Raw genomic sequence first — 23,912 nt, 5'->3', positions numbered from 1 at the left:
AAGATGGATACATAAAGGGAGATAGAACAAAACATATTCTACCAAAATTCTATTTTACTCATGATCTTCAAAAGAATGGTGATATAAATGTTCAACAAGTCCGCTCAAGTGACAACCTAGCAGATCTCTTTTGCAAAGTCACTTCCAAGAAAAGTTTTTGAACAATTGATACACAAGATTGGACTCCGTCGTCTTAAAGATTGTATGCATGAGGGGGAGAAATAAATATTTATGAATGATGTACTCTTTTTCCTTCACTAGGTTTTTATCCCACAGGATTTTTCCTAGTAAGGTTTTAACGAGACACATTCTAAATATTGGACATCCAAGGGGGAGTGTTATGAATAATAATTAATGGCTTAATTAGTGGATGTCAATATTCATTATCAATCATTACCATTTATATTTTCGTTATTTATTGTTCCCTTTATTGTGTAATTATTCAGTTACCACATGTACTTATAAATAGATTAGTCATCTCCCAAAGATAATACACCAGTCATATTCTATTCTCCATCTTATATTGTCTTCTTTGTTCTCTCTATTTTTCTTCCTTTTATAACAATAACTAATTAGTAGGATTATTAAGATAATTCTAATAGTTGGAGAGAAAAGAGTTGAGGATAAAAGCAAAAAGATGTAGGTTCGATTTTCATCCTGTCTTTATAATATTTTCTATAAATAAAAAACTATTTATTAGAGTTAAAAAAGCAAAAATAATTAAAGAAACTAACATTAATTTGCATTTAAGTTTTCATTTAATTTTTTATTTAATTATTAATGTCAATTTTTACATATTTTTTTATACAATTATTACGTATTAAAAAGCTAAATAAAAACTATTAATTGTTTTTTAATGACTACTATCTTTTATGCTTTTTTTTTTGTATTATTCTGAAATGTGGGTTTTTAAATTGAAATATTTATACAAATATTAATTAACATGAGTGATAGTGACTTTTAATTTCCCTTTAACCAAGTAAGTCTTTTAGGATTTAAATTCTAAATTTTGGTACGAAATAGCCTAAGTCGTTTCAAGTAATATTTTAGTTCAAAATAAAAATAATTTGGTCAATAAGCTATTTAACCAATTAATTTAATTATATTTTTAAAAAATTTAAATATAAAATAAGATGAAAAATTAAGGTAAGTGGATAATTAACTAATTTTTAATAAAAGAAATAAATTAAATATAACATAAACTTATATTTTAATTTTTATTTGGTAATAATGGCTATTGTTATATATTAAAGAAGTTAAATAAAAGGTATTAATGAGTTTTTATTGACTTTTTTTTATTTAGGTATATTTGTTAATATTTTGAATTTAATTTTTAAATTTATATATTTATCTTTATAAATAATTAAATAAAATATTGTTGGGCAACTATTTTTTTATAGAAAAATGAATATATAAGTCATTTTTTCTTTATTTTATTTTCAATTCATTAAAATAAATAATCATTTTAGAAAAAACGATTAAACTAAACATATATCTTAACCTTAATATAAAAAGTAAAGTAGTTAGGCGTAGTTTCTTTCCTTTTAAAATAAAGGTAATTCGGTGATTCAAAAATAAAATAAATTCAAATAAAAATAAAAAGAAAAATTAAGTAACTTTTTTATTTTTTAAAAAAAGTTTAAATAAAGGAAATACGCTATCCCATGTAACGAGTTAATATTTCAGTGAGATTACAATTCATTTATCTCATCTCAATGTAAATTTATATGAAATAATATTGTACTAGTAGCCACCTTATAGGCAAGCCGGACACCCCTTCGGCATCAGGGCAAGCCGAATACCCCTTCGGCATCAGGGCAAGCCGAATACCCCTTCGGCATCAGGGCAAGCCGAATACCTCTTCGGCATTAAGGTAAGCCGAACACCTCTTCGGCATCAGAGCAGGCCGAACACCCCTTTGGCCTCAAAGCAGATTGAATACTCCCTTGCCCCCAACTTTGGCCAAACACCCCTTTGGCCGAAGCAAGCCGAGTACCCCTTCGGCGTCAGGGCAGGCCGAACACTCCTTCGGCCTCAGGACAGGCCGGACACCCTTTCGGCCTCAAGGCAGACCGAACTGTCTCAAGACAAGCCAAATACCCCTTCAGCCTCGAGATAGACCGAATACCTTCCAGAAAGGACGTATACCCCCTTCGGCTTCGATGCAGGCCGAGCACCCTTTCGGCCTCAAGCTTGGACGAAGACCCAGAAGAAAGTCAACTCATGAAAGACATATAGATTAGGACCTCTATTACACAATGAGTACACACCTAATTAGGAGAGATTAAACATAAACAACCTATTACCCATTCTCGAGGCAGAAGGCCCACCAGGCCCAAACATGTCACTATAAATATACAGGTGATGTGACATAAATGAGGTACGTTACTATTCCCACTGGTGCATTTATTGCTCTGAACCGAATACTGACTTGATCGTCGGAGTGCCTTTGCAGGTACCCTCCCCCTCCAATCGGAACTAGTGTTCGGTCGGCACGGAAGATTCAGAAGGACTTGGAGTCAGCTAGGAAGGATTAAGGAGAAAAGTGTTCTTACGCATGAACATTTTGGCGCCCACCGTGGGGCCGAAACTAAAACGGTTCTCGACCCCGAAGCAACATAGTACTTACGAGAAGTCAGCAGGAGAATGTAGCCACCGAACACCCTTACGGGATGCCCAGAGGCACCCCCATATGGCGAACGGATCAGAACGACGCAATGGAAGAATCATACGTGGACCGATCCCAGCAACCTAATCCCTCGTCGGCCCTCGAACAACTAAGAGCCGAAGTGATGGAACTCAGAAGGCTCCGAAAAAAGGACGTTCATGAGTTATCTGCTCTGAGAAGAGAGAACGCCGAGCTCAGGAGCGATAACAGGACGTGGCAGCCCTCGCACGATGTACAAAATCAATCAACCCGGGATCAGGGTGAATCCTCAGGATGGTACAAGGAAGTTAATATTCCTCGGCCATCGGGAGTACCGACTACAATGACGCAAGATCAACAAAGGCGGCAGGGAAGGACACCATTCACACCAGGCATTGCCAGGTCTCGTTTACCCGACAACTGGAAAAATTTAACCTTGGAAAAGTATGATGGAACATCCGACCCTGAAGAACACCTCGATGCGTTTGTTACGCAGGTCGGATTGTACACCGACGACGATGCAATCATGTGCAAAGTTTTTCCTACTTCGTTGAAAGGACCAGCGCTCAATTGGTTCACTCGGCTCCCACCCGGATCGGTGGACTCCTTCACATCCCTGTCCTCTCGTTTCGTAATACAGTTCGCCACAAGCCGCCCTCATCAGTTAACATCCATCGCGTTAGTCAATATACGCCAAGACAAGAAAGAACATCTATGGGCTTTCATGGAGAGATTTGGAAAGATGACGTTGTCGATTCGGAACCTAGACCCAACCGTGGCAATGCATCACCTCACCACTGCACTACGGCCCGGGCCTTTTGTCAATAGCTTGTGTAAGAAGCCGCCTCGCAACCTGGACGACCTGCAGCAGAGGGCCACGAAATACATGCAGATGGAGGAACTGGCCGAGTTCCGCAACCAAAACTGACCCGACCTACCTTTCGCCAAAAGAGAGAACGACAAGGAACTCCCTAGGCCTCGTCCTCGAGAAGCCATAGATCATGCGAAGAGTAATAGTAGGGGTCCAAGGTATATGCAATATACGCCGCTCAACACCAGCAGGGCCAAGGTGTTGGAACAAGCTCTAACCACGAAAGTTTTGGCTATTCCTCGAAGAGCTTTGACCCCCCCTCACGCAGACAAGACAAAAGCGTGTCAATTCCATCGGAATAGGGGGCACACTACGGAGGAGTGCTCCGCCCTTCGGGACCGCATTGAGGATCTCGTTAAGGTCGGGCACCTCCATAACTTCGTTCGGGCCGCAGATGACAGAAGAAACGACTACCGCCCTGGAAGAAGGGAGCATAGGAGGGACAACCAAGATCGAGCACCTCCCCGGAATCGATCCCGCGAGCGTAGCAGGTCTCGAGGGAGAACGACCAACGAGACCGCGATCAGCCCAGGCGAGTCATAAACACCATCGCTGGAGGTTTTGAAGGGGGTGGGAGCTCGTCTTCAGCCCGGAAGAGACACTTGAGGGCTATCAAGTCAGTCAACGCTATAGGACGGGCATCTCCCATTCGTATGCCCCCGATAACGTTCACGGACCGGGACTTTCACGGTATTGACCCAGTGCAAGACGACCCGATGGTCATTAGTGTGGAGATCAACAATTGTCTCGTGAAAAAGATGCTGGTCGATCAAGGAAGTTCGGCTGACATCTTATACTGGAAGACGTTCGAACAATTGGGCATCCCGGAACAAGAGCTCACGCCCTATGACGAGCCTTTGGTAGGATTCTCGGGCGAAAGGGTGGATACCCGAGGAACCATAGACCTATATACCCACTTCAGAGACGACCAGCGCAGGCGGATCAAGGTGCGTTACGTGGTGGTGCAGGCCAACACGTCGTACAACATTCTGTTGGGCAGACCTTCTCTGAACAAACTCCGAGCCATCGTATCCACCCCTCACTTAGCCATGAAATTCCCATCCGAGGAGGGGATCGTCATTACTGTACATGCAGACCAGAAGACAGCGCGCGAATGCTACTTCGCCAGCTTAAAAGTAGAGCCAATGCCGAAGCCAAGAAGAGACGTGAACGTCATCGACGACGTCAGCAAACAAAAGCTAGAAGGCATGGAACTCGATCCAAGGATGGACGATGAAGATAGGGTTGAACCCATCGAGACAACAATCCCCTTCCAACTCGGAAAGATCGAAGGACAGGTTACCTTTTTGAGTTCTCGACTATCCGAAGCAGAAGCTAAGGATATCAAACAAGTCTTGAAGAAATACTCGGATCTATTTGCGTGGACGGCAGCGGATATGCCGGGCATTGATCCAGGTTTTCATTGCCATCGTCTCTCAGTATGCCGAGACGCCAAGCCCGTCGCCCAAAAGAAAAGAAAGATGGGTGGAGAAAGAGCTCAAGCAATCAAGGAGGAAACCGCCAAGTTGCTCCAGGCGAGATTCATCAGAGAAGTGAAGTATTCCACTTGGTTGGCCAACGTAGTAATGGTCAAAAAGGCCAATGGGAAATGGCGAATGTGTACAGACTACACGGATCTGAACAAGGCATGCCCCAAAGACGCCTATCCCCTACCTCACATTGATGCATTGGTGGACGGCGCAGCCGGCCATCACAGATTAAGTTTCTTGGATGCTTACTCGGGGTACAACCAAATATCCATGTACCCGCCTGACGAGGAAAAAACAGCATTTATCACCGATTCGGCAAACTTCTGCTACAAGGTAATGCCTTTCAGTTTAAGAAACGCCGGTGCCACATACCAGAGACTCATGGACAAAATCTTCCGCCACCAGATAGGAGCATGTCTGGAAGTGTACGTGGATGACATGGTCATCAAGTCCACTTCAGCCGGTGATCATTTGAAAGATCTAGGCACGATCTTTGAAGAAGTGAGGCGGCACCGTATGCGATTGAACCCGGCAAAGTGCACCTTTGGGGTGGCCGGAGGAAAATTCTTAGGTTTCATGTTGTCCAAAAGGGGAATAGAAGCCAACCCCGATAAGTGCCAGGCAATCATCAACATGCAAAGCCCTCGCAACATAAAGGAGGAACAGCGCTTGGCCGGACGCATAGCCTCTCTAGCTCGCTTTCTTCCCTGCATGGCCGAGAAGTCAAGGCCTATAATGTCCCTATTAAAGAAAGCTACCAAGTTTCAGTGGAACGAGGAATGCGAGACAGCTTTCCAGAACTTCAAGGCAACGCTAATAGCTCCACCGTTACTAAGTAAACCGGACCCTTGCTTAGACATGATAATCTACATATCAGTATCGGACAAAGCCATCAGCACTGTCTTGGTCCAAGAAAAAACGGAGCAAATGCAAGTGTATTTCATCAGCCGAGCCCTGCAAGACGCCGAAACCAGGTACCAACACCTCGAAAAGACGGTCTTGGCCCTTGTACATACTGCCAGGCGCCTTCGACACTACTTTCAGAGTCATCGGGTGCTCGTTCGAACAGATACGCCGGTAACTAAGGTCCTGCGAAGGCCAGAATTGGCAGGACGAATGGTCGCTTGGTCCATAGAATTGTCCCAGTTTGATATTCGCTTCGAACCTAGGGGACCCATCAAGGCACAGAGCCTGGCTGATTTCTTGAATGAGTTTACCCCCAAAGAAATCCCCAATTCTCGCCTCTGGACCCTACATGTGGACGGATCATCAAACCAACAAGGCAGTGGTGTCGGCATCATTTTAGAAGGTCCTGATCAAGTGGTGATTGAACAGTCACTCCGTTTTGGTTTCAAGGCATCCAATAATCAAGCCGAATATGAGGCCCTTCTGGCAGGCCTAAGGTTGGCAAAGGACTTAGGCATCCCCAGAGTACAGTGTTGGAGTGACTCGAAAGTGGTAACAGAGCAGGTCAACGGCACCTTCCAAATCAAAGAACCAACACTTTTGTTATATTTTCACGCGTTTAATAAGCTGAAAGCAGATTTCGAAGATGTCCAGATCAAACATACGCCTCGAGAACTCAACACGAGAGCCGACCAGTTGGCCAGGCTAGCCAGCAGCAAGAAAGTTAGCCATTTGCGCAGCATGATACAACAAGAGTTGCCCAAGCCAAGTATCACGCAAGCGGAATGTCTGCAAGTTCAACAAGACACGCCCAATTGGATGACCGGGATAATAGAATATCTAGTAAACAGGTCTCTGTCCATCGATCCATTGGAAGCGAAAAAGGTGAAGGTCGTCGCCGCTCGATACACTCTAATCGCCGGAGAATTGTACAAAAGGGGGTTCTCGTCACTATTGCTGAAATGTTTGGCACCAGACCAAGCACACTATGTAATCCAGGAAATCCACGAATGATAGACTATGGCCAAGGCCAAGGAATCCAAGAGGAGATACATTAAAAAAACCAAGAGGAATGGGATGATTTTGAAGACCTTTTTCATATGTTGTAAATATCTTGTACATAGTTTCTTTTGTATAGGTTATTTTTGCCTTTGTATTTGTAAGGCACTTTATTTCCCTTTTTAGTAGCTATTGTATATTGATTCTAGGGTAGGTTACTTGGACACTTTGACTCCATTTAACCTAACCTAGAAATACATTCTTTTCTTAGTTTTCTAGTAGGAGTGGCATTAGCAAATTAGAGAGTGTCCTTAGTAAGCTAGAGAGTGCTCCTAGCAATTTAGCCAAAGGTGGTCCTAGGCTAAATTTTTCATATTGGACTCATTTTACTCCTAATTTTTCATAGATTTGATTTAGCTAGGTTCCATTCCCATTGAATGAACCTAACTAAACCAAATTAACCATTTTCAAATCAAAAGGAGTAAATTAATTCCAAGAAGCCACCCACCTTAGAAGTGTGTTCACACTTGTGTTCACACTTGTGTGAACACTTGTGTTCACACTTGGACGAAATTCATGGAGTTTCTTAAGCTTGGAAGCTTGAAGCACAAGCTTCTCCTTGGCTAGCTTACCAAGCAAGCCAAGTGAGAAGCTTGCTCTCCAAGCCTCTTGACCTTGGACGGTTTATCTAGACTCAACCATGGTTCCTAGTGAACCATGGTCAAGACTAGCTTGCTCTCTAAGTTTCCTACTCCTATAAACTTGTAATTCTTTGATTGTAAAACACTTTTGAACAATTTGAGAAATGAAATCTGAATTTTCTCTCTAAATCAAGAGTCACAAAAACCGAAGAGAACTTTCTCTCCTAAGTTCTCTCCAAAGGTGTTTCAACCTTACCTTGGTTCCTTAAGCTTCTACCTCAAGCTAAGGAGTAACCGAGCCACTTCAAGGCTTCTTCTCCATTGAAGAACACTTCAAGGAGCTTCAAAGAGTCATTGGAGTCTTAACCTCAATAGCATTCACGGTCCTAAGCATGGAGCAAGTGAAGGAATCATCAATCTCCTCACCTAGTTCCATCATTTTTGGTATCTAGAGCCTAGTGCTCTTGAGGTTTTTGTTTCTAACTTTTCTTACTTGAATCCGTGTTGTCTATTCTTCCTTTTCTATGTCTTAAAATTGTGTTGCTGCATGGATCTAGTTTTAATAAATATGTTGATGGATCCTTATGTCACATATGAAGTAATTGATTCATAGTTTTGCTTGTTCCTTATTCTTGAATCAATTTGTGGTGCGCCTAGGTTCCTATACTTGTGCGTTTTGATTTTTGTTTGAGTCTTCTCTATTCCTATACATGAGTCCGTGATTGGACATTGATTTTGTTTAGTGTATGTTTGTGTTTTTGAATCATATGTTTTGTCTAAAGTCATGTGTAGTCCTTTGAATGTCATTGATTCCTAGACTAGCTTGTTTGACCTAATTTTTTTGCTTTGTGTTTTTGTGTCCGAAAATTATTGAATTTTTTCTTGATAAATCTGTACCTTACTATATGAGCTTTTGATTTACATGTTTGAGTTCCTAATTTGCTATTAGTTCTAGCAAATTTCCTAGAGTTAGGTTTCCTTTATGTCATATTAAAAGTTTTGTCAAGAAAAGTTCATAAACACTCTCCTATTAGGTTTCCTTGTGTTTTGTGTTGTGGCTGAAACTTATTGAAATTTTTTGAGCCTTAAAACAGAGACAAAACAGAGGTGTGAGTGTCTTAAATGCATGAGAAAAACAAAGGAAAAAGTGCTTAAAAATTTGACCTAAAATACTACAAAATTGTGAAGCACTAGAAAAGAAACATGCATGTGAACACCTTTGTTTTGTGTAAACATTTTGCTGCAGTTTTTCTATATTGAAACCGAGACTTATAAGTAATAAAAAGGCATTGAAACTCCTGAATATCAAAAGAAAAATAAGTGAAAAATAATTTGCAAAAGAAAAAGAAAGAAAATAGCAAAAGAAAAGCCAAAGGAGTGAAAATTTGAGAAAATATTGCTCTCGGTTTTGATCTATTTTGTGTGACATTTTTGTGTTGGTCCAGCCACATATTGTGTCTTGTTTTTTGTCATAATCTTAGCTTTTAATTTTGTAATCCATTCTAGTGCCTTTCCTAGGATACTCTTGTGTGTGCTAGCTTCCAAATTTGCCTTAATTTTTGCTTGTCAATTTGTGGAACTCTTTCTAGTCTTGTCTCATTTTCTTCTACCACTTGGTGTAGCCATTCTAAATTGTTCATTTTCAGTTTTAGCACTAATATTCTAGTCTTGAAGGTGTTTGAGTGCTTCTTAAAAGGTGTAGGAGGCCAAGGCAAGGGATATCTACTTGAAGGCTTTGGTGGTTGCTTAGGGAGTTTGTTCTCTCTTGGTGGCAAGGTTCTTGAATACACCTAGAAGTGACTAACCTCAAGGTTACTTCTAAAAAAAGGAGTGAAACACCTTTGTGAGGCTGCAGTTGGTGGCTGAATTGGAGCAAGAAAGAACAAAGCTAATTGTGAAATTTTTTTGTGAAAATTTAGAACAAATTTTAGTGACGGAAATTTTTGATTCTAAAACCTACTTCTCCTTACAAAATCCGTGACTAACATTTGCTTCTAATTAGTGGCTAATTTGTTTTTCTTAAAATTAGGTGCAGCCACTAATTTCATTTGAGTGTGAATTTACATTTCATTTAGAGTGTGAATTTGCATTTCATTTGAAGAAAAAAGTGAATTTCATTTTCTTTGTAATTTTGCTTTCTAAATTTTTGTACAAGGCCTTTGTTAAGGAGTGTCATGGAGTGCCTTTGGTGTATCTCCATCTCTCCTTAAGAACTCTTATAGCTAATCACGTGTAGTACTTGTGAGAGTGGTCCTTGAAGGTCTTTGGTACCTTTCAAGCTCTCACTTAGGTTTACTTGCTTTCAACGTCTAGTTTATGTTTTCAGTCATTTAAGTTTTCAAGCAATTTATGTTTTCTGCCATTTATGTTTTAAGCAATTTATGTTTTCAAGAAATTTATGTTTCCAAAGTCTTGATTGCATTGCTTAATTGTACACATTAGGCACTTGCTTGTTATTTTTCTTTTGAAAAGAACTTTGTGAAAACATTTTGTGCAAGGCAAAGTACAAAGGGGTTTAAAGATTTTTACTTGAAGAGGCTTGGTTATTAAGTGGCTCGATAGTAGCTCACCTCCCTCCATAGTTCAATTTGTACTCTTAGACCTCTAAGTGCCAAGTCTAAGCACTTCAAAAATATTATTTTCTTAAAATCTATTTTTGTGTGAAGAGAAAAAAAAATCTTGTTGTTTAAAATGTCTCAACAATCCAACTATAGTGGAAGTGATAGCTCTCCTAAAAGCATTTCTTACTTAACAAAAGAGCTAAAATCACTTAAACTATGGAAGAAGCAAGAGGCCTTTCAAAAAGAGAAGGAGAAAATTGAAAGAGAGGCTAAACTTGCTATCCTAGATGAGAAGTTGAGAATTCTTAAACAAGAAGAAGAAAAATTGAAAGAAGACATGAGAAAACACAAAAGAAGAAGAAAAATGAAAATCAAAACAAAAGAAGAAATAGAAAAAAAGAAAGAGCTTTGTGCAGGGAAGAGTAAAGAGGAAGAAATATCCTCTAAAGGATTTGTGATTAAAGAGAATTGTTTTAGTACTAAAAATCCTATGAAAAAAATTCTCTTTATTCATAAAGATCTTAACTCTTGCCCTCATTCTGCCACTAGTCTTGAGGAGGAGATTCATAAATCCATTATTTTTAAAGAAAAAGAGTCTCAACTTCAAGATTTGGTGAAGGAGAAGTGGACTTCACTTAGTTCCACTTCTCATGCTACTTCCTTGGTGGTGCCCAAGGTAGATAGCCTTCGTTTGTGTAGGACTTTTCCTACTTTAGTTGTGTCAGTAATGCACCCAATTTATGGAATATATTATTTGTTGGATATAACATCTGAACCTTCAAGGTTCCTTGTGACAAATTCTTTTCATAACTATCCAACAAATAATATAATCCAAAATTGTTTAGGAAATTTCTTAGTAGTATTTTCCTTATTTTCTAGGAAATGCCTAGGTTACCACATAGGGTACTTTAGGCAAGATGTTCTAGTTTTTAGGATTAAGTCTTTAGTGTGTTATAGTCTTAGTTTTAGCACTTTCTTAGGGTTTAGTAATATACCTAGACTATGTTTAGGAGAGAATCCTATTCATTATTTTAGAAGGTCTAGTATCATCAATTTCTTTAGGTTCAATGAAAGGATTCCTCTTAGGATATACCTTTCACATTTATTGATTGACAATATCACCTCTAATGAATGGTATTATATATTTGTAGGTGTGGATGATTATCATGAAGACCCTCGAGATTTGAGGTCAAATCCTTTTCAAGAGGGAGGGGATGATAGACTATGGCCAAGGCCAAGGAATCCAAGAGGAGATACATTAAAAGAACCAAGAGGAATGAGATGATTTTGAAGACCTTTTTCATATGTTGTAAATATCTTGTACATAGTTTCTTTTGTATAGGTTATTTTTGCCTTTGTATTTGTAAGGCACTTTATTTCCCTTTTTAGTAGCTATTGTATATTGATTCTAGGGTAGGTTACTTGGACACTTTGACTCCATTTAACCTAACCTAGAAATACATTCTTTTCTTAGTTTTCTAGTAGGAGTGGCATTAGCAAATTAGAGAGTGTCCTTAGTAAGCTAGAGAGTGCTCCTAGCAATTTAGCCAAAGGTGGTCCTAGGCTAAATTTTTCATATTGGACTCATTTTACTCCTAATTTTTCATAGATTTGATTTAGCTAGGTTCCATTCCCATTGAATGAACCTAACTAAACCAAATTAACCATTTTCAAATCAAAAGGAGTAAATTAATTCCAAGAAGCCACCCACCTTAGAAGTGTGTTCACACTTGTGTTCACACTTGTGTGAACACTTGTGTGAACACTTGGACGAAATTCATGGAGTTTCTTAAGCTTGGAAGCTTGAAGCACAAGCTTCTCCTTGGCTAGCTTACCAAGCAAGCCAAGTGAGAAGCTTGCTCTCCAAGCCTCTTGACCTTGGACGGTTTATCTAGACTCAACCATGGTTCCTAGTGAACCATGGTCAAGACTAGCTTGCTCTCTAAGTTTCCTACTCCTATAAACTTGTAATTCTTTGATTGTAAAACACTTTTGAACAATTTGAGAAATGAAATCTGAATTTTCTCTCTAAATCAAGAGTCACAAAAACCGAAGAGAACTTTCTCTCCTAAGTTCTCTCCAAAGGTGCTTCAACCTTACCTTGGTTCCTTAAGCTTCTACCTCAAGCTAAGGAGTAACCGAGCCACTTCAAGGCTTCTTCTCCATTGAAGAACACTTCAAGGAGCTTCAAAGAGTCATTGGAGTCTTAACCTCAATAGCATTCACGGTCCTAAGCATGGAGCAAGTGAAGGAATCATCAATCTCCTCACCTAGTTCCATCAACGAAGGCATATGTGGAACCCATTCGGGAAGCCGGACCCTAGCAGCCAAAGTCGTCCGAGCAGGATATTATTGGCCGACTCTAGTGGCGGATTGCTCAAAGTTCGTCCAACAGTGTAGGCCATGCCAACAACACGGACCTTTGACGCATCAACCACCCGAAGAGTTACACTCCATCACCACCCCCTGGCCATTTTCTGTCTGGGGCATGGACATTTTGGGACCTTTTCCACCAGCGAAAGGCCAAGTCAAGTTTCTTCTCGTGGCCGTTGACCACTTCACCAAATGGATTGAGGCGGAAGCAGTAGCGACCATCACGGCTATTAATGTTCAAAAATTCTTCTGGAAGAACATCATTACTCATTTTGGAATCCCATACGCCCTGATCACGGACAATGGTCTGCAATTCACTGACCGCCGTATCAACGAGTTTCTGACGGGGCTAGGTATCAAACACAAAATGACCTCAGTAGAGCACCCCCAGTCAAATGGGAAAGCCGAAGCAGCAAACAAGGTTATCCTTAAAGAACTAAAACGACGCCTCGGACAAGTCAAGGGAGTGTGGCCCGAGCATTTACCAGAAATCTTATGGGCTTACCGGTGTACTCCGCAAAGCTCGACTAGGGAGACCCCTTTTCGACTAACATACGGCACGGATGCCATGATACCGGTAGAGGTAGGAGAACCATCATTGAGGCGAACAATGTTCAACGACCAGACCAACAGGGAAGCACTGAACGTGGAACTCGACTTAGTGGAGGAAGCACGCGATCAAGCCATCATCAACATGGAAGCCTGTCGGACCAGGTTGTCCAGAAAACATCAGACCAAGGTCAAGCCGCGTGATTGATGATTCCTTCACTTGCTCCATGCTTAGGACCGTGAATGCTATTGAGGTTAAGACTCCAATGACTCTTTGAAGCTCCTTGAAGTGTTCTTCAATGGAGAAGAAGCCTTGAAGTGGCTCGGTTACTCCTTAGCTTGAGGTAGAAGCTTAAGGAACCAAGGTAAGGTTGAAACACCTTTGGAGAGAACTTAGGAGAGAAAGTTCTCTTCGGTTTTTGTGACTCTTGATTTAGAGAGAAAATTCAGATTTCATTTCTCAAATTGTTCAAAAGTGTTTTACAATCAAAGAATTACAAGTTTATAGGAGTAGGAAACTTAGAGAGCAAGCTAGTCTTGACCATGGTTCACTAGGAACCATGGTTGAGTCTAGATAAACCGTCCAAGGTCAAGAGGCTTGGAGAGCAAGCTTCTCACTTGGCTTGCTTGGTAAGCTAGCCAAGGAGAAGCTTGTGCTTCAAGCTTCCAAGCTTAAGAAACTCCATGAATTTCGTCCAAGTGTGAACACAAGTGTTCACACAAGTGTGAACACAAGTGTGAACACACTTCTAAGGTGGGTGGCTTCTTGGAATTAATTTACTCCTTTTGATTTGAAAATGGTTAATTTGGTTTAGTTAGGTTCATTCAATGGGAATGGAACCTAGCTAAATCAAATCTATGAAAAATTAGGAGTAAAATGAGTCCAATATGAAAAATTTAGCCTAGGACCACCTTTGGCTAAATTGCTAGGAGCACTCTCTAGCTTACTAAGGACACTCTCTAATTTGCTAATGCCACTCCTACTAGAAAACTAAGAAAAGAATGTATTTCTAGGTTAGGTTAAATGGAGTCAAAGTGTCCAAGTAACCTACCCTAGAATCAATATACAATAGCTACTAAAAAGGGAAATAAAGTGCCTTACAAATACAAAGGCAAAAATAACCTATACAAAAGAAACTATGTACAAGATATTTACAACATATGAAAAAGGTCTTCAAAATCATCCTATTCCTCTTGGTTCTTTTAATGTATCTCCTCTTGGATTCCTTGGCCTTGGCCATAGTCTATCAATCAACATGGAAGCCTGTCGGACCAGGTTGTCCAGAAAACATCAGACCAAGGTCAAGCCGCGTGAATTTCAAACCGGCGACTTAGTCTGGCGGGTCACGGGAGAAGCGCGAAGAAACAAAGCTCAGGGAAAGTTGGCACTGAATTGGGATGGCCCATATCGCGTAATGCACAACTTGCAGAATGGAGCATACAAGCTAGAAGAACTATCAGGAAAGGCCATTCCACGAACATGGAATGCGACACACTTAAAGCATTATTTTAGTTGAAACCTAATGTATTTGTTTCGGTGTACTCTTTTCCTTCTCCCAGGTTTTCTCCTCTTAAAAGAATGTGAAAAGAGGTTTTCCTGAGAAAAGGTTTTTAATGAGGCACCCCATCAATGAAACAAACCCCTTATTTTTCAGGCATCTTTGTTCAATTTAATCTCAAGTCTTCATAATCCCTCCCGAGCACTCCCGCTCGGCCAAGGTTGATTAACAGAATCCCTCCCGAGATCCCTCTCGGCCAAGGATGAACGCAAAGCCTCCCTCCCGAGACTCCTCTCGGCCAAGGTTGAGCATAACTTCCCTCCCGAGACCTCTCTCGGCCAAGGATGAACGCAAAGCCTCCCTCCCGAGACTCCTCTCGGCCAAGGTTGAGCATAACTTCCCTCCCGAGACTCCTATCGGCCAAGGTTGAGCATAACTTCCCTCCCGAGACCTCTCTCGACCAAGGATGAACGTAAAGTCCCCCTCCCGAGACCCCGCTCAGCCAAGGTTGAGCATGACTTCCCTCCCGAGACTCCTCTCGGCCAAGGTTGAGCATAACTTCCCTCCCGAACTACGTTGTTCGGCCAAGGATGAACACTTGTTCCCTCCCGAGTTCCCTAACTCGGTCAAGAATGAAATAGCATTCCCTCCCGAACTACCCTAGTCGGTTACGGATGGACACTTGTTCCCTCTCGAGTACCCCAACTCGGTCAAGGATGAAATAGCGTTCCCTCCCAAACTACCTTGTTTGGTCATGGATGAACAGGAGTTCCCTCCCGAACTATCTCGTTCGGTCAAAGATGCATAAAGAACCCTTAGCCGAGTACTCTAACTCGGCCAAGGATGAGTGATTGATTTCATTCGACTAAGGTTGAAACACGCATTTCCTCCCGAACCACCTGGGTTGGGCAACGATGAAATGAAAGCTTCCCAACTGCCCCGTTAGAACACAAATAAATTAAGTACAAGAGCCGAGTCGAAAGTTCTAGCTAATAAGACAAGTAAATAGCAAAGAAATTCATTAAGGGCTCTTTGGCCTAGGCGGCTCTAATGGCCGGAGGGTACAATCATTACACGGCCCAAATGGTCGGCACAAATCAAACAAAGCAAAAAATATACCCTAATCTTTACATCTTAAACAAAATAGATGCATACTCAAAAAGCAAAAAGGCCGGGATGTCTTTCAGTCGGCGTTGCCGGTTTGCTCGGTTTCTTCATCGTCGTTCAAGGTAGTACCGAGATCTTCTGGAGCCGCGGACCGGGGAGGAGCAGCTTGATCAGGCTCGGCATCTGGATCGGCCTCGGCATAGTCCATGAACACTCCTTGGAAGAAGTCCTTGCTCAGTGCGAAGGAGAAATCCGGAGGAAAAGCACCGAAATGAGTAGCCTGACCAGCACAATGCCAAAACCCCTCCTCATGCTCCTTAACAATCTTGCTCTCCACATCGGCCCGAAACGACGCCATGGCCGCCTCGGCTTCGGCCTTATTTTGTTGTTCCCGAGCCGTCAGCACTTCCAATTCACGGACTCTCTGCCGCTCGGCATCCTCCGCGGCAAGCGCTCGGCCCTCCATCTCCGAGTAGGCTTCCTTCAACTGGGACACCTCGGCTTCCAATGACAACTTCTCGGCAGAAGTTACCTCGTGCGCCTCAATGGACTGATTAAGGGCCGACTTGGTCTCCTCCAAGTTTTTCTTCAACAAATGTACATCGGCCATAGGCTCTAAGGCCAACTTCCTAAGTATCGTCGTCGCCCGAACCTGCAACTCACACGCCATCGCCCATTGGGCCGACGGGGTTGCCGAATCAAGCATTCGGTGGCCTTGGTCCGACAACAAGTCCGACGACATCATTCGAGCCGGTCGCACCTCCTCGGACAGAAAATCTTTGGCCACTATGGCCGACGGGATGGCCAGGTCAGTTGAAGGGGTGTCCCCCCGTCGCTGCTTCGGCCGATTGGAATCCCTAGCAGAAGGGTCGGCCTTTCTTTTTCCCTTATCTTTTTTCTTCTTCCCCTGCGGATTCGGCAGCGTAATCACAGGAGGGGGCGGGGGCAGAGCGGCCATGGTTACTGGCCGTTGATCTATTGCCACACTCCTATGGTCTTCGGCGGCGGGGGCACGATTCCTCATGAGTTGCCGATACGAAACGCCGACACCTTGTTGAGCCATCCAACCTGCAAAAGCACAAAAGTCACAAATCAACTTAACAAGACCAAAAGAACAAGACAATTAATACATACCCTCCAATTCGAACCGAGGCCGAGGCGACTTCAGCAACAGCACCAAAAACCGGGCCGGGATCCCCTGAGGCAATCCATTCAAAACGTTTGCGGCCGACACCTCGGCCTCGGTCAACATCTCCAATGGAAACTCGTCATATTTCCGAGGCTGCGTAGTCCAATACAAAGGAAAAAGAGGATTTCGCTCGGCATCATAGAAATGGTTCCGGCCGGCAACCGGGTCTATCATTACTTTAACAAACCCTGACTTAAATCCTTTAAAAGAGGAAGTATACGGCCTCATGAGTGGCCGGTCGGCGTGCCGAATTAAAGACAACCATTTCACAAATTTATTTGACGGGCGAGTACAGAAATAGTGCAAAAATAAACCTACGCTAGGCTCTACATAATGGTATCTACAAAGCACCCGAAATGCTTGCATATACGGCCACCCATTCGGATGCAACTGGGTCGGCGCGACATTCAAAACCCTAAGTACCCCCATTTGAAATTCGTCCAAAGGGAGTGACACCCCAAGTTCCCGGAAAAGACACTCATACATATAAAAATAATCAACCTGACCCTCTTGCTTCGCAAGGAATACAAGGTCTAACTCCCCAGGGCCTTCGGCCCGGCACCGACGTAACTTAACCGGATAAGGCTCCACATCTTCCCACCAAGCCAATGTGCACACTCCGACAAGGTGCTCCACGGTACTCCTCGCATGGAAACGAGAAAAGTAGGCGGCCACTTCGTCGTCCACCCACTCATAGCCGGGCACTTCACAGGGGGGGAACTTTTGCCTATAGTCCTCACGGCTCATCTCCGCATCCGGTATGTCCGAACCGGATGAACTATCTGACTCCCCACTATTATTACTAAGCCCCAGTTGGGGAGAACTCCCCGCCTCGACTTCTGCATTAAAGGCCAACATCTCGGCCTCAACATCGACTGACAATACCCTAGAGTCCGAAGACGACCCAGATGACAAATCAATCGGCTCGGTTGCCATTAAAAAGAGGCTAAAATCTACCTTTTCAATGACGTGCTCGGGAGACAGGACGATGAGGGCATCGGGGCAGAGGAATTGAAAACAAATGGCACGCCCAAAAAACTAGCCATACTACCATATATATAGGCAAATCCCCCGGACAACCAAGAGTCACCAATTAATGCTCTTTTAAGTGAAGCGACGCAAGCTAAGGGCTCGAAACCCTAGGGCGGCTGCGCATGCAAAGGTCCCTTTCACCCAAGCGTTACAACTCCCGAGACGAGTATGGAAGCCCACGATGCCACTAAATGTCTTTAAACCCCTTCGTCTTTCCTCCTCGGGCTTGGGGGGGCAGTGTACTAGTAGCCACCTTATAGGCAAGCCGGACACCCCTTCGGCATCAGGGCAAGCCGAATACCCCTTCGGCATCAGGGCAAGCTGAATACCTCTTCGGAATCAAGGTAAGCCGAACACCTCTTCGGCATCAGAGCAGGCCGAACACCCCTTTGGCCTCAAAGCAGATTGAATACTCCCTTGCCCCCAACTTTGGCCAAACACCCCTTTGGCCGAAGCAAGCCGAGTACCCCTTCGGCGTCAGGGCAGGCCGAACACTCCTTCGGCCTCAGGACAGGCCGGACACCCTTTCGGCCTCAAGGCAGACCGAACTGTCTCAAGACAAGCCAAATACCCCTTCAGCCTCGAGATAGACCGAATACCTTCCAGAAAGGACGTATACCCCCTTCGGCTTCGATGCAGGCCGAGCACCCTTTCGGCCTCAAGCTTGGACGAAGACCCAGAAGAAAGTCAACTCATGAAAGACATATAGATTAGGACCTCTATTACACAATGAGTACACACCTAATTAGGAGAGATTAAACATAAACAACCTATTACCCATTCTCGAGGCAGAAGGCCCACCAGGCCCAAACATGTCACTATAAATATACAGGTGATGTGACATAAATGAGGTACGTTACTATTCCCACTGGTGCATTTATTGCTCTGAACCGAATATTGACTTGATTGTCGGAGTGCCTTTGCAGGTACCCTCCCCCTCCAATCGAAACTAGTGTTCGGTCGGCACGGAAGATTCAAAAGGACTTGGAGTCAGCTAGGAAGGATTAAGGAGAAAAGTGTTCTTACGCAGGAACAAATATAAAATACAAAAAAAACAATTAGATTTGAAAGTCCTAATTAATAGGAGCGAAAAAACATAAACAGTTAAATAGTAAAATTATAAATAAATAAAAAATGAACATTAATTTATATTTAAATGTTAATTTATTTTTTTATTATTATTACAAATTAATGATTACTTTTTATATAAATATTTTATTTATATAAAGTATCTATCAATTTTATCGATAGCTAATTTTTATCGAGGAATTTGTTTAACTATCTTTCTCCTTATCTTTATATTCTAAATAAGTTAAATAGAAGGTTTTAATGAATTTTAATTGCTACTATTTTCTAAGTATGTTTCGTATTAATTTTAATGTTTTTTAAATTTAAATATTTGCTTATATATATATATATATATAAAAGAAAGGTTGTTCGAGAAAATTTTTATTGTACAAATTACAAATATATGTTAGTTTATTTTATGTTTATTAAATTTTTCATAAGCTAAATTATCCTATACACAAGTTGAAAAAATATTTTGAAGAAGTTAATATAAGATTTTTTTTACAAATTAACTTATGTAACTAACAAAGTATGAGTACAACATAGTTAGTCAATAATCTTATTCTTAAATATGTGGTCTTTGATTTAATATTAATCAAAAGATATATATATATATATATATATATATATATATATATATAATACATTAATTATTCAAAGAGATTAATTTATGTATAAACTAGTATTAACTTTTGTACTACTCAGTTTGAACATATCAAGACAACCTGTATCGCTCAATTCAAACATGTCGAGCCAACTTGTAACACTCAACTCAGACACACTAAGTTGACCTCACAATCAGGCGCACTCGACACAAGTCCAAAATTGTAACTTACATGAAGACCATGTGATAACACCAACACCATATCTCCGAAAATTTTGAGATATATTTAATAGTAACATAGAAATAATATCTCCATGATCATGTAAATACCTCATAACTATCACACAAAATCATCTCCTAAAATAATGCAATACAACCAACACACATATATAAGACATCATGTATCATTCTAACTTAACTTAATTCTTAACTTAAACTACTTTTTAATGTGAGCATTAGAGTATCTTTGCAGGTGCCCCTTATCGTTGTGGATATCATAGAAGTTAGGACGTCATTTTCGTCGTTGGAGCACTTGTAAGATTCTGATCAAAACATTTGGCAACCCACAGTGGAATCGAAGTGAAACTATCCTTCGACCACACATGGTTTCCACTTGAAACCAAATGATGAACATCGTGACATGGATCTCCATAGCAAATGGCAACACTGTTCCCAAATAGTAGCCTCCTGCCTCCATGATCCCCACAACCCCACCAAAGGAACTTGTGCCAACTACCACCACCACACCATCATCCAATATTGAGCTATTATAACGAATAGAAGCCTGCAAAAGCATAACAAAGAAGCCTTGGTTGCCCTTTGCCAATAGCACAAGTCCGATCATGTGCACTACGAGGAAACAGTTGAAGTTGTACCTCATACATTGCGGCTTCTACAACCCATTCACTCCATATTCCTAGACACCACACAAATATATAGTTTCTTCCCTTCTACACAGCTTGAAACTAGAGGGGCTTATGTACTATCCAACTTGGACATACCGAACCTATCTGTATTGCTTAGCTTGGACATGTTGAGTCAACCTGTATTGCTCATCTCGGACATCTTGAGTCAACCTGTAACACTCAACTTAAATACATTAAGTTGACCTCATAATCAAGCGCGCTTGACACAAGTTGAAAACTGTAACTTACGCGACAACCAAGTGATAACTTCAACACCATATCTTCAAAAATTCTGAGATATATTAAAGAGTAACATAGGAATAATATCTCCACGATTATGGGAATATTCCATAACTATCATGCATAAAATTTTCCTAAAACAATGCAATACAACCAACACACATATATGAAGTATCAGATATCATTCTAACCTAACTTAATTCTTTATCTAAACTTCAATCTTACTTGAACGTGAAAGTATCTTTGCATGTGTTCCCTCTATTATCGTGGATATTGGAGTAATTAAAATGTTATCTTCATCATGAGAGCACTTGCAAGGTTTTAGTAAAAAAAACTTTTACAATAATTTTCAAACTCGAATTAAGTTGAATTGGATTACTTAGCATGTGTTTAGAGGGGCGTTTCAAGTCCCTCAAACCAGCTTTAAAACAAAAGTTACAAATAATTACTTTGTAATTTTGTAATTAAAAAATGAAATTTTTTGTTTGCATAAAAAAAGGGTTCTCAAATACACAGTTACTTCGACACCTCTATCTAAAGGAGCTCTTACTAGCGTTTCTCTTTATGGAAAAAACTTATCATAAAACATGCAGCAGAAGTGTTACTATTATTAGGATGTTGCGCTATGGAAGCCACAACCATGTGACAAGACTATGCACGCCACCTGCTTGTGTTTATGCAAACTGTTACACGCAAGAAACATCAGTGGCCATGTGGACTGTACTCCAAACTCTACACCATTCCAAATTCCAAACCCTAAACACCAATACCTTCTCATGGTGTCTGCCATGCCCACTCCCCCCTTAAACTAGTAATGCTACCTTCACAAGCAAAACATTTTTTTATAGATAATCTATACAATTTTTCTTTTTGCTAAATAAAAATTATCTACACATAGTGCTCAAATGATTGTGGAGCGGGGTAGATTAGTTAACATGCACCACTTTGGTCAATCAATAATATCGTCAAGCCTTTTAATCTTTTGAATCCTTGTTCAAAATAAAAAAGGATAAAATAATTTTTAAAAAATAAATTATTTGCTAGTATATTTTTTTTGTCTCTGTACACATGCATTTTCCACATATTCATTTGTTTGTCTTTTCTAATCAAGTATTGATTTTTAATACTACAACGTTTTGGACATGATCCTATTCTTTATATCAATGACATAACATATTCCTAATGCCTTCGCAATATATGCTTGTCTTATACAAATATAAAGTTGTTTTTAAGTAGATATTCGTAAGCAAAGCAGTAATTGAATTATTTAATAACAACCATTGGCTTATATAAGATATAAAAAAGAAATCAATTATAAGATCTTTGAATACGACTTATACTATAGTCCATGACGACAAATGTTATTTTTACTATTATTATTATTATTATTATTATAAGTTATGATTAAAATTTACATGTCTAAATCTTGAAGTGCCTCAACTTACTCCTCATCAAATTATGTTTATAGCAACTTGGCAATTCCTGGGGGCCACTAATTCGTTGGTGCCTCGATTATTATACATCCTTAAGTTGAATCTTGCGTTACCTGACTAACCTCTTTTCTTTTTGTTTGCTACCGCTCAGAAAACAAAACAAACAAAAGCCAATTTTATTATTCATTATTAAACTTAGAACCGAACAACCTCTTCCCCAAACTCCGTATGTAAGAAAAGTTGCAACCGAAAGCAATAAACAAATGACTGAAACGGGCAATGCTGTTACGTAAGTAAAACATTTTATGAATTGATAACCAAAATGGCAAAATGCATATATTTTTACGCGCAAATGCTCTCGTACGTCCATGAAAATTGTTCTAATTTTATATAGAGAGGATGGGTATTGTACAATGTTGATTTATCTTTCTTTGTATTAATTTTTCCGATATTTGTATACACACTTTAAAAATATTTAATTGAGTAGTAAATACATAATTGTTTGTTTTATTACTGGAATATTTATAGTAACAAGTTATGGAACTTTACATAAAAATAGTGCATTAAATAATTTACGCTTCCCGAAAGATGCGTTGGTATTATTTAAGTCAACCCTTGCGTCTATCAATGTCACTCACATCAGCACACGTAGGAGAAAGTAGATGGTTCCCATTTATAAAGAGAGGATTTTGCAAAAGTTGTAACACAAACACAAGATTTCCATTTGCATTCTCTTGCCATTGCCATTGCCATGGCTGTGGATGAAGAAGCACCCTCCACGAGCCAGCCCCGGCGGAGGGTCCCCCTGCTCCGGCGGCGGAAGGTGCAGACGGTGCGGCTAGGCGGCAAGAAGCCACGGCGGCTACTAAGGTTGTTTCAGCGGATGCGTTTAAGGTGGCTAAAGTTACAATATGCCCGCATGTTGAAGAGGGTTAAGGAGCAGTATCGAAACGTTGTTAAGGAACTTGTGGAGGCTGGACCCACCATTGAAGCGTTTCACCAACGTATTTTCATGGAAAGCACTTTTGCAATCCCTCTTGGGGTTAACCTATCCACCTACCCTTCTCGCTTTGGATCTGATCATCGCCCTCGACCTCTCTTCATGTAATTACATTTCTTTTTATTCTTCTTCTTTTGCCTTTTCTTTACATTCCCTCCACCCAAAACCGCTGCAATTCTCGATTAACTCCTGCTAAATTATGCCATAACATCCATATCTCTATTTTATTTTATGTATTTATATTTTTATGGAAACATAAACTATAAGGAAACCCAACTTCGTAATTAATTAACATCCTTCCATTTCTATTATATATTCTCGAAATAATTCTCTCTTTCGCCGATCCTCTTCCCCCGCTAATAATTCTGCTTTTATTTTTTTCACGAACTTGTGTAAGGGATTAGAAAGTAATTGGCTTCCCTCATCATGTAAATTTTAACCAGCTTTTGACATTTTGTTTCCGGGGATGACGTGATTATTACATGGTTCATGTTTTGGAGCTTCACTTCTTGGTTGATACTTGATATTATGGGAACTCTTTCTAAGATCTGAGCAACTCTGATGCTGATTGAAGAATATTCTCGCCGTAAAAAAAATATATTTGAATGAAAAATGAGTCGCCATATTGTGATGATTTGATTTCGGTGCTTATTTTAAGAGACCAAAATTCCAACCACTCAATTTCATATACTCTGTACATTTCATAAATCTCAAATCGATCATAAGTAACTGTTGTTTGATTATTTTATAACAATTCATTTAAAATATTTTTGTATTCATTATTTTTATTATAAAATA

The 23,912-nt window shown here is 40.6% G+C and overlaps 1 protein-coding gene across 1 annotated transcript; it reads left to right on the top strand.

Moving 5' to 3' along the window:
* The first annotated feature begins 22,762 nt into the window (after positions 1-22,762).
* On the top strand, positions 22,763-23,427 carry LOC109812628 (uncharacterized). Its single transcript, XM_020376619.3, has one exon. The coding sequence runs from the start codon at positions 22,866-22,868 to the stop codon at positions 23,220-23,222; it is 357 nt and encodes a 118-aa protein (XP_020232208.1). The 5' UTR covers positions 22,763-22,865; the 3' UTR covers positions 23,223-23,427.
* Positions 23,428-23,912: the final 485 nt, after the last annotated feature.

This window comes from Cajanus cajan, chromosome 5 (assembly GCF_000230855.2).
Source record: "Cajanus cajan strain Asha chromosome 5, NIPB_CcT2T_4, whole genome shotgun sequence".
NCBI lineage: Eukaryota > Viridiplantae > Streptophyta > Magnoliopsida > Fabales > Fabaceae > Cajanus > Cajanus cajan.
This window is presented reverse-complemented; position numbering and strand designations above follow the sequence as displayed.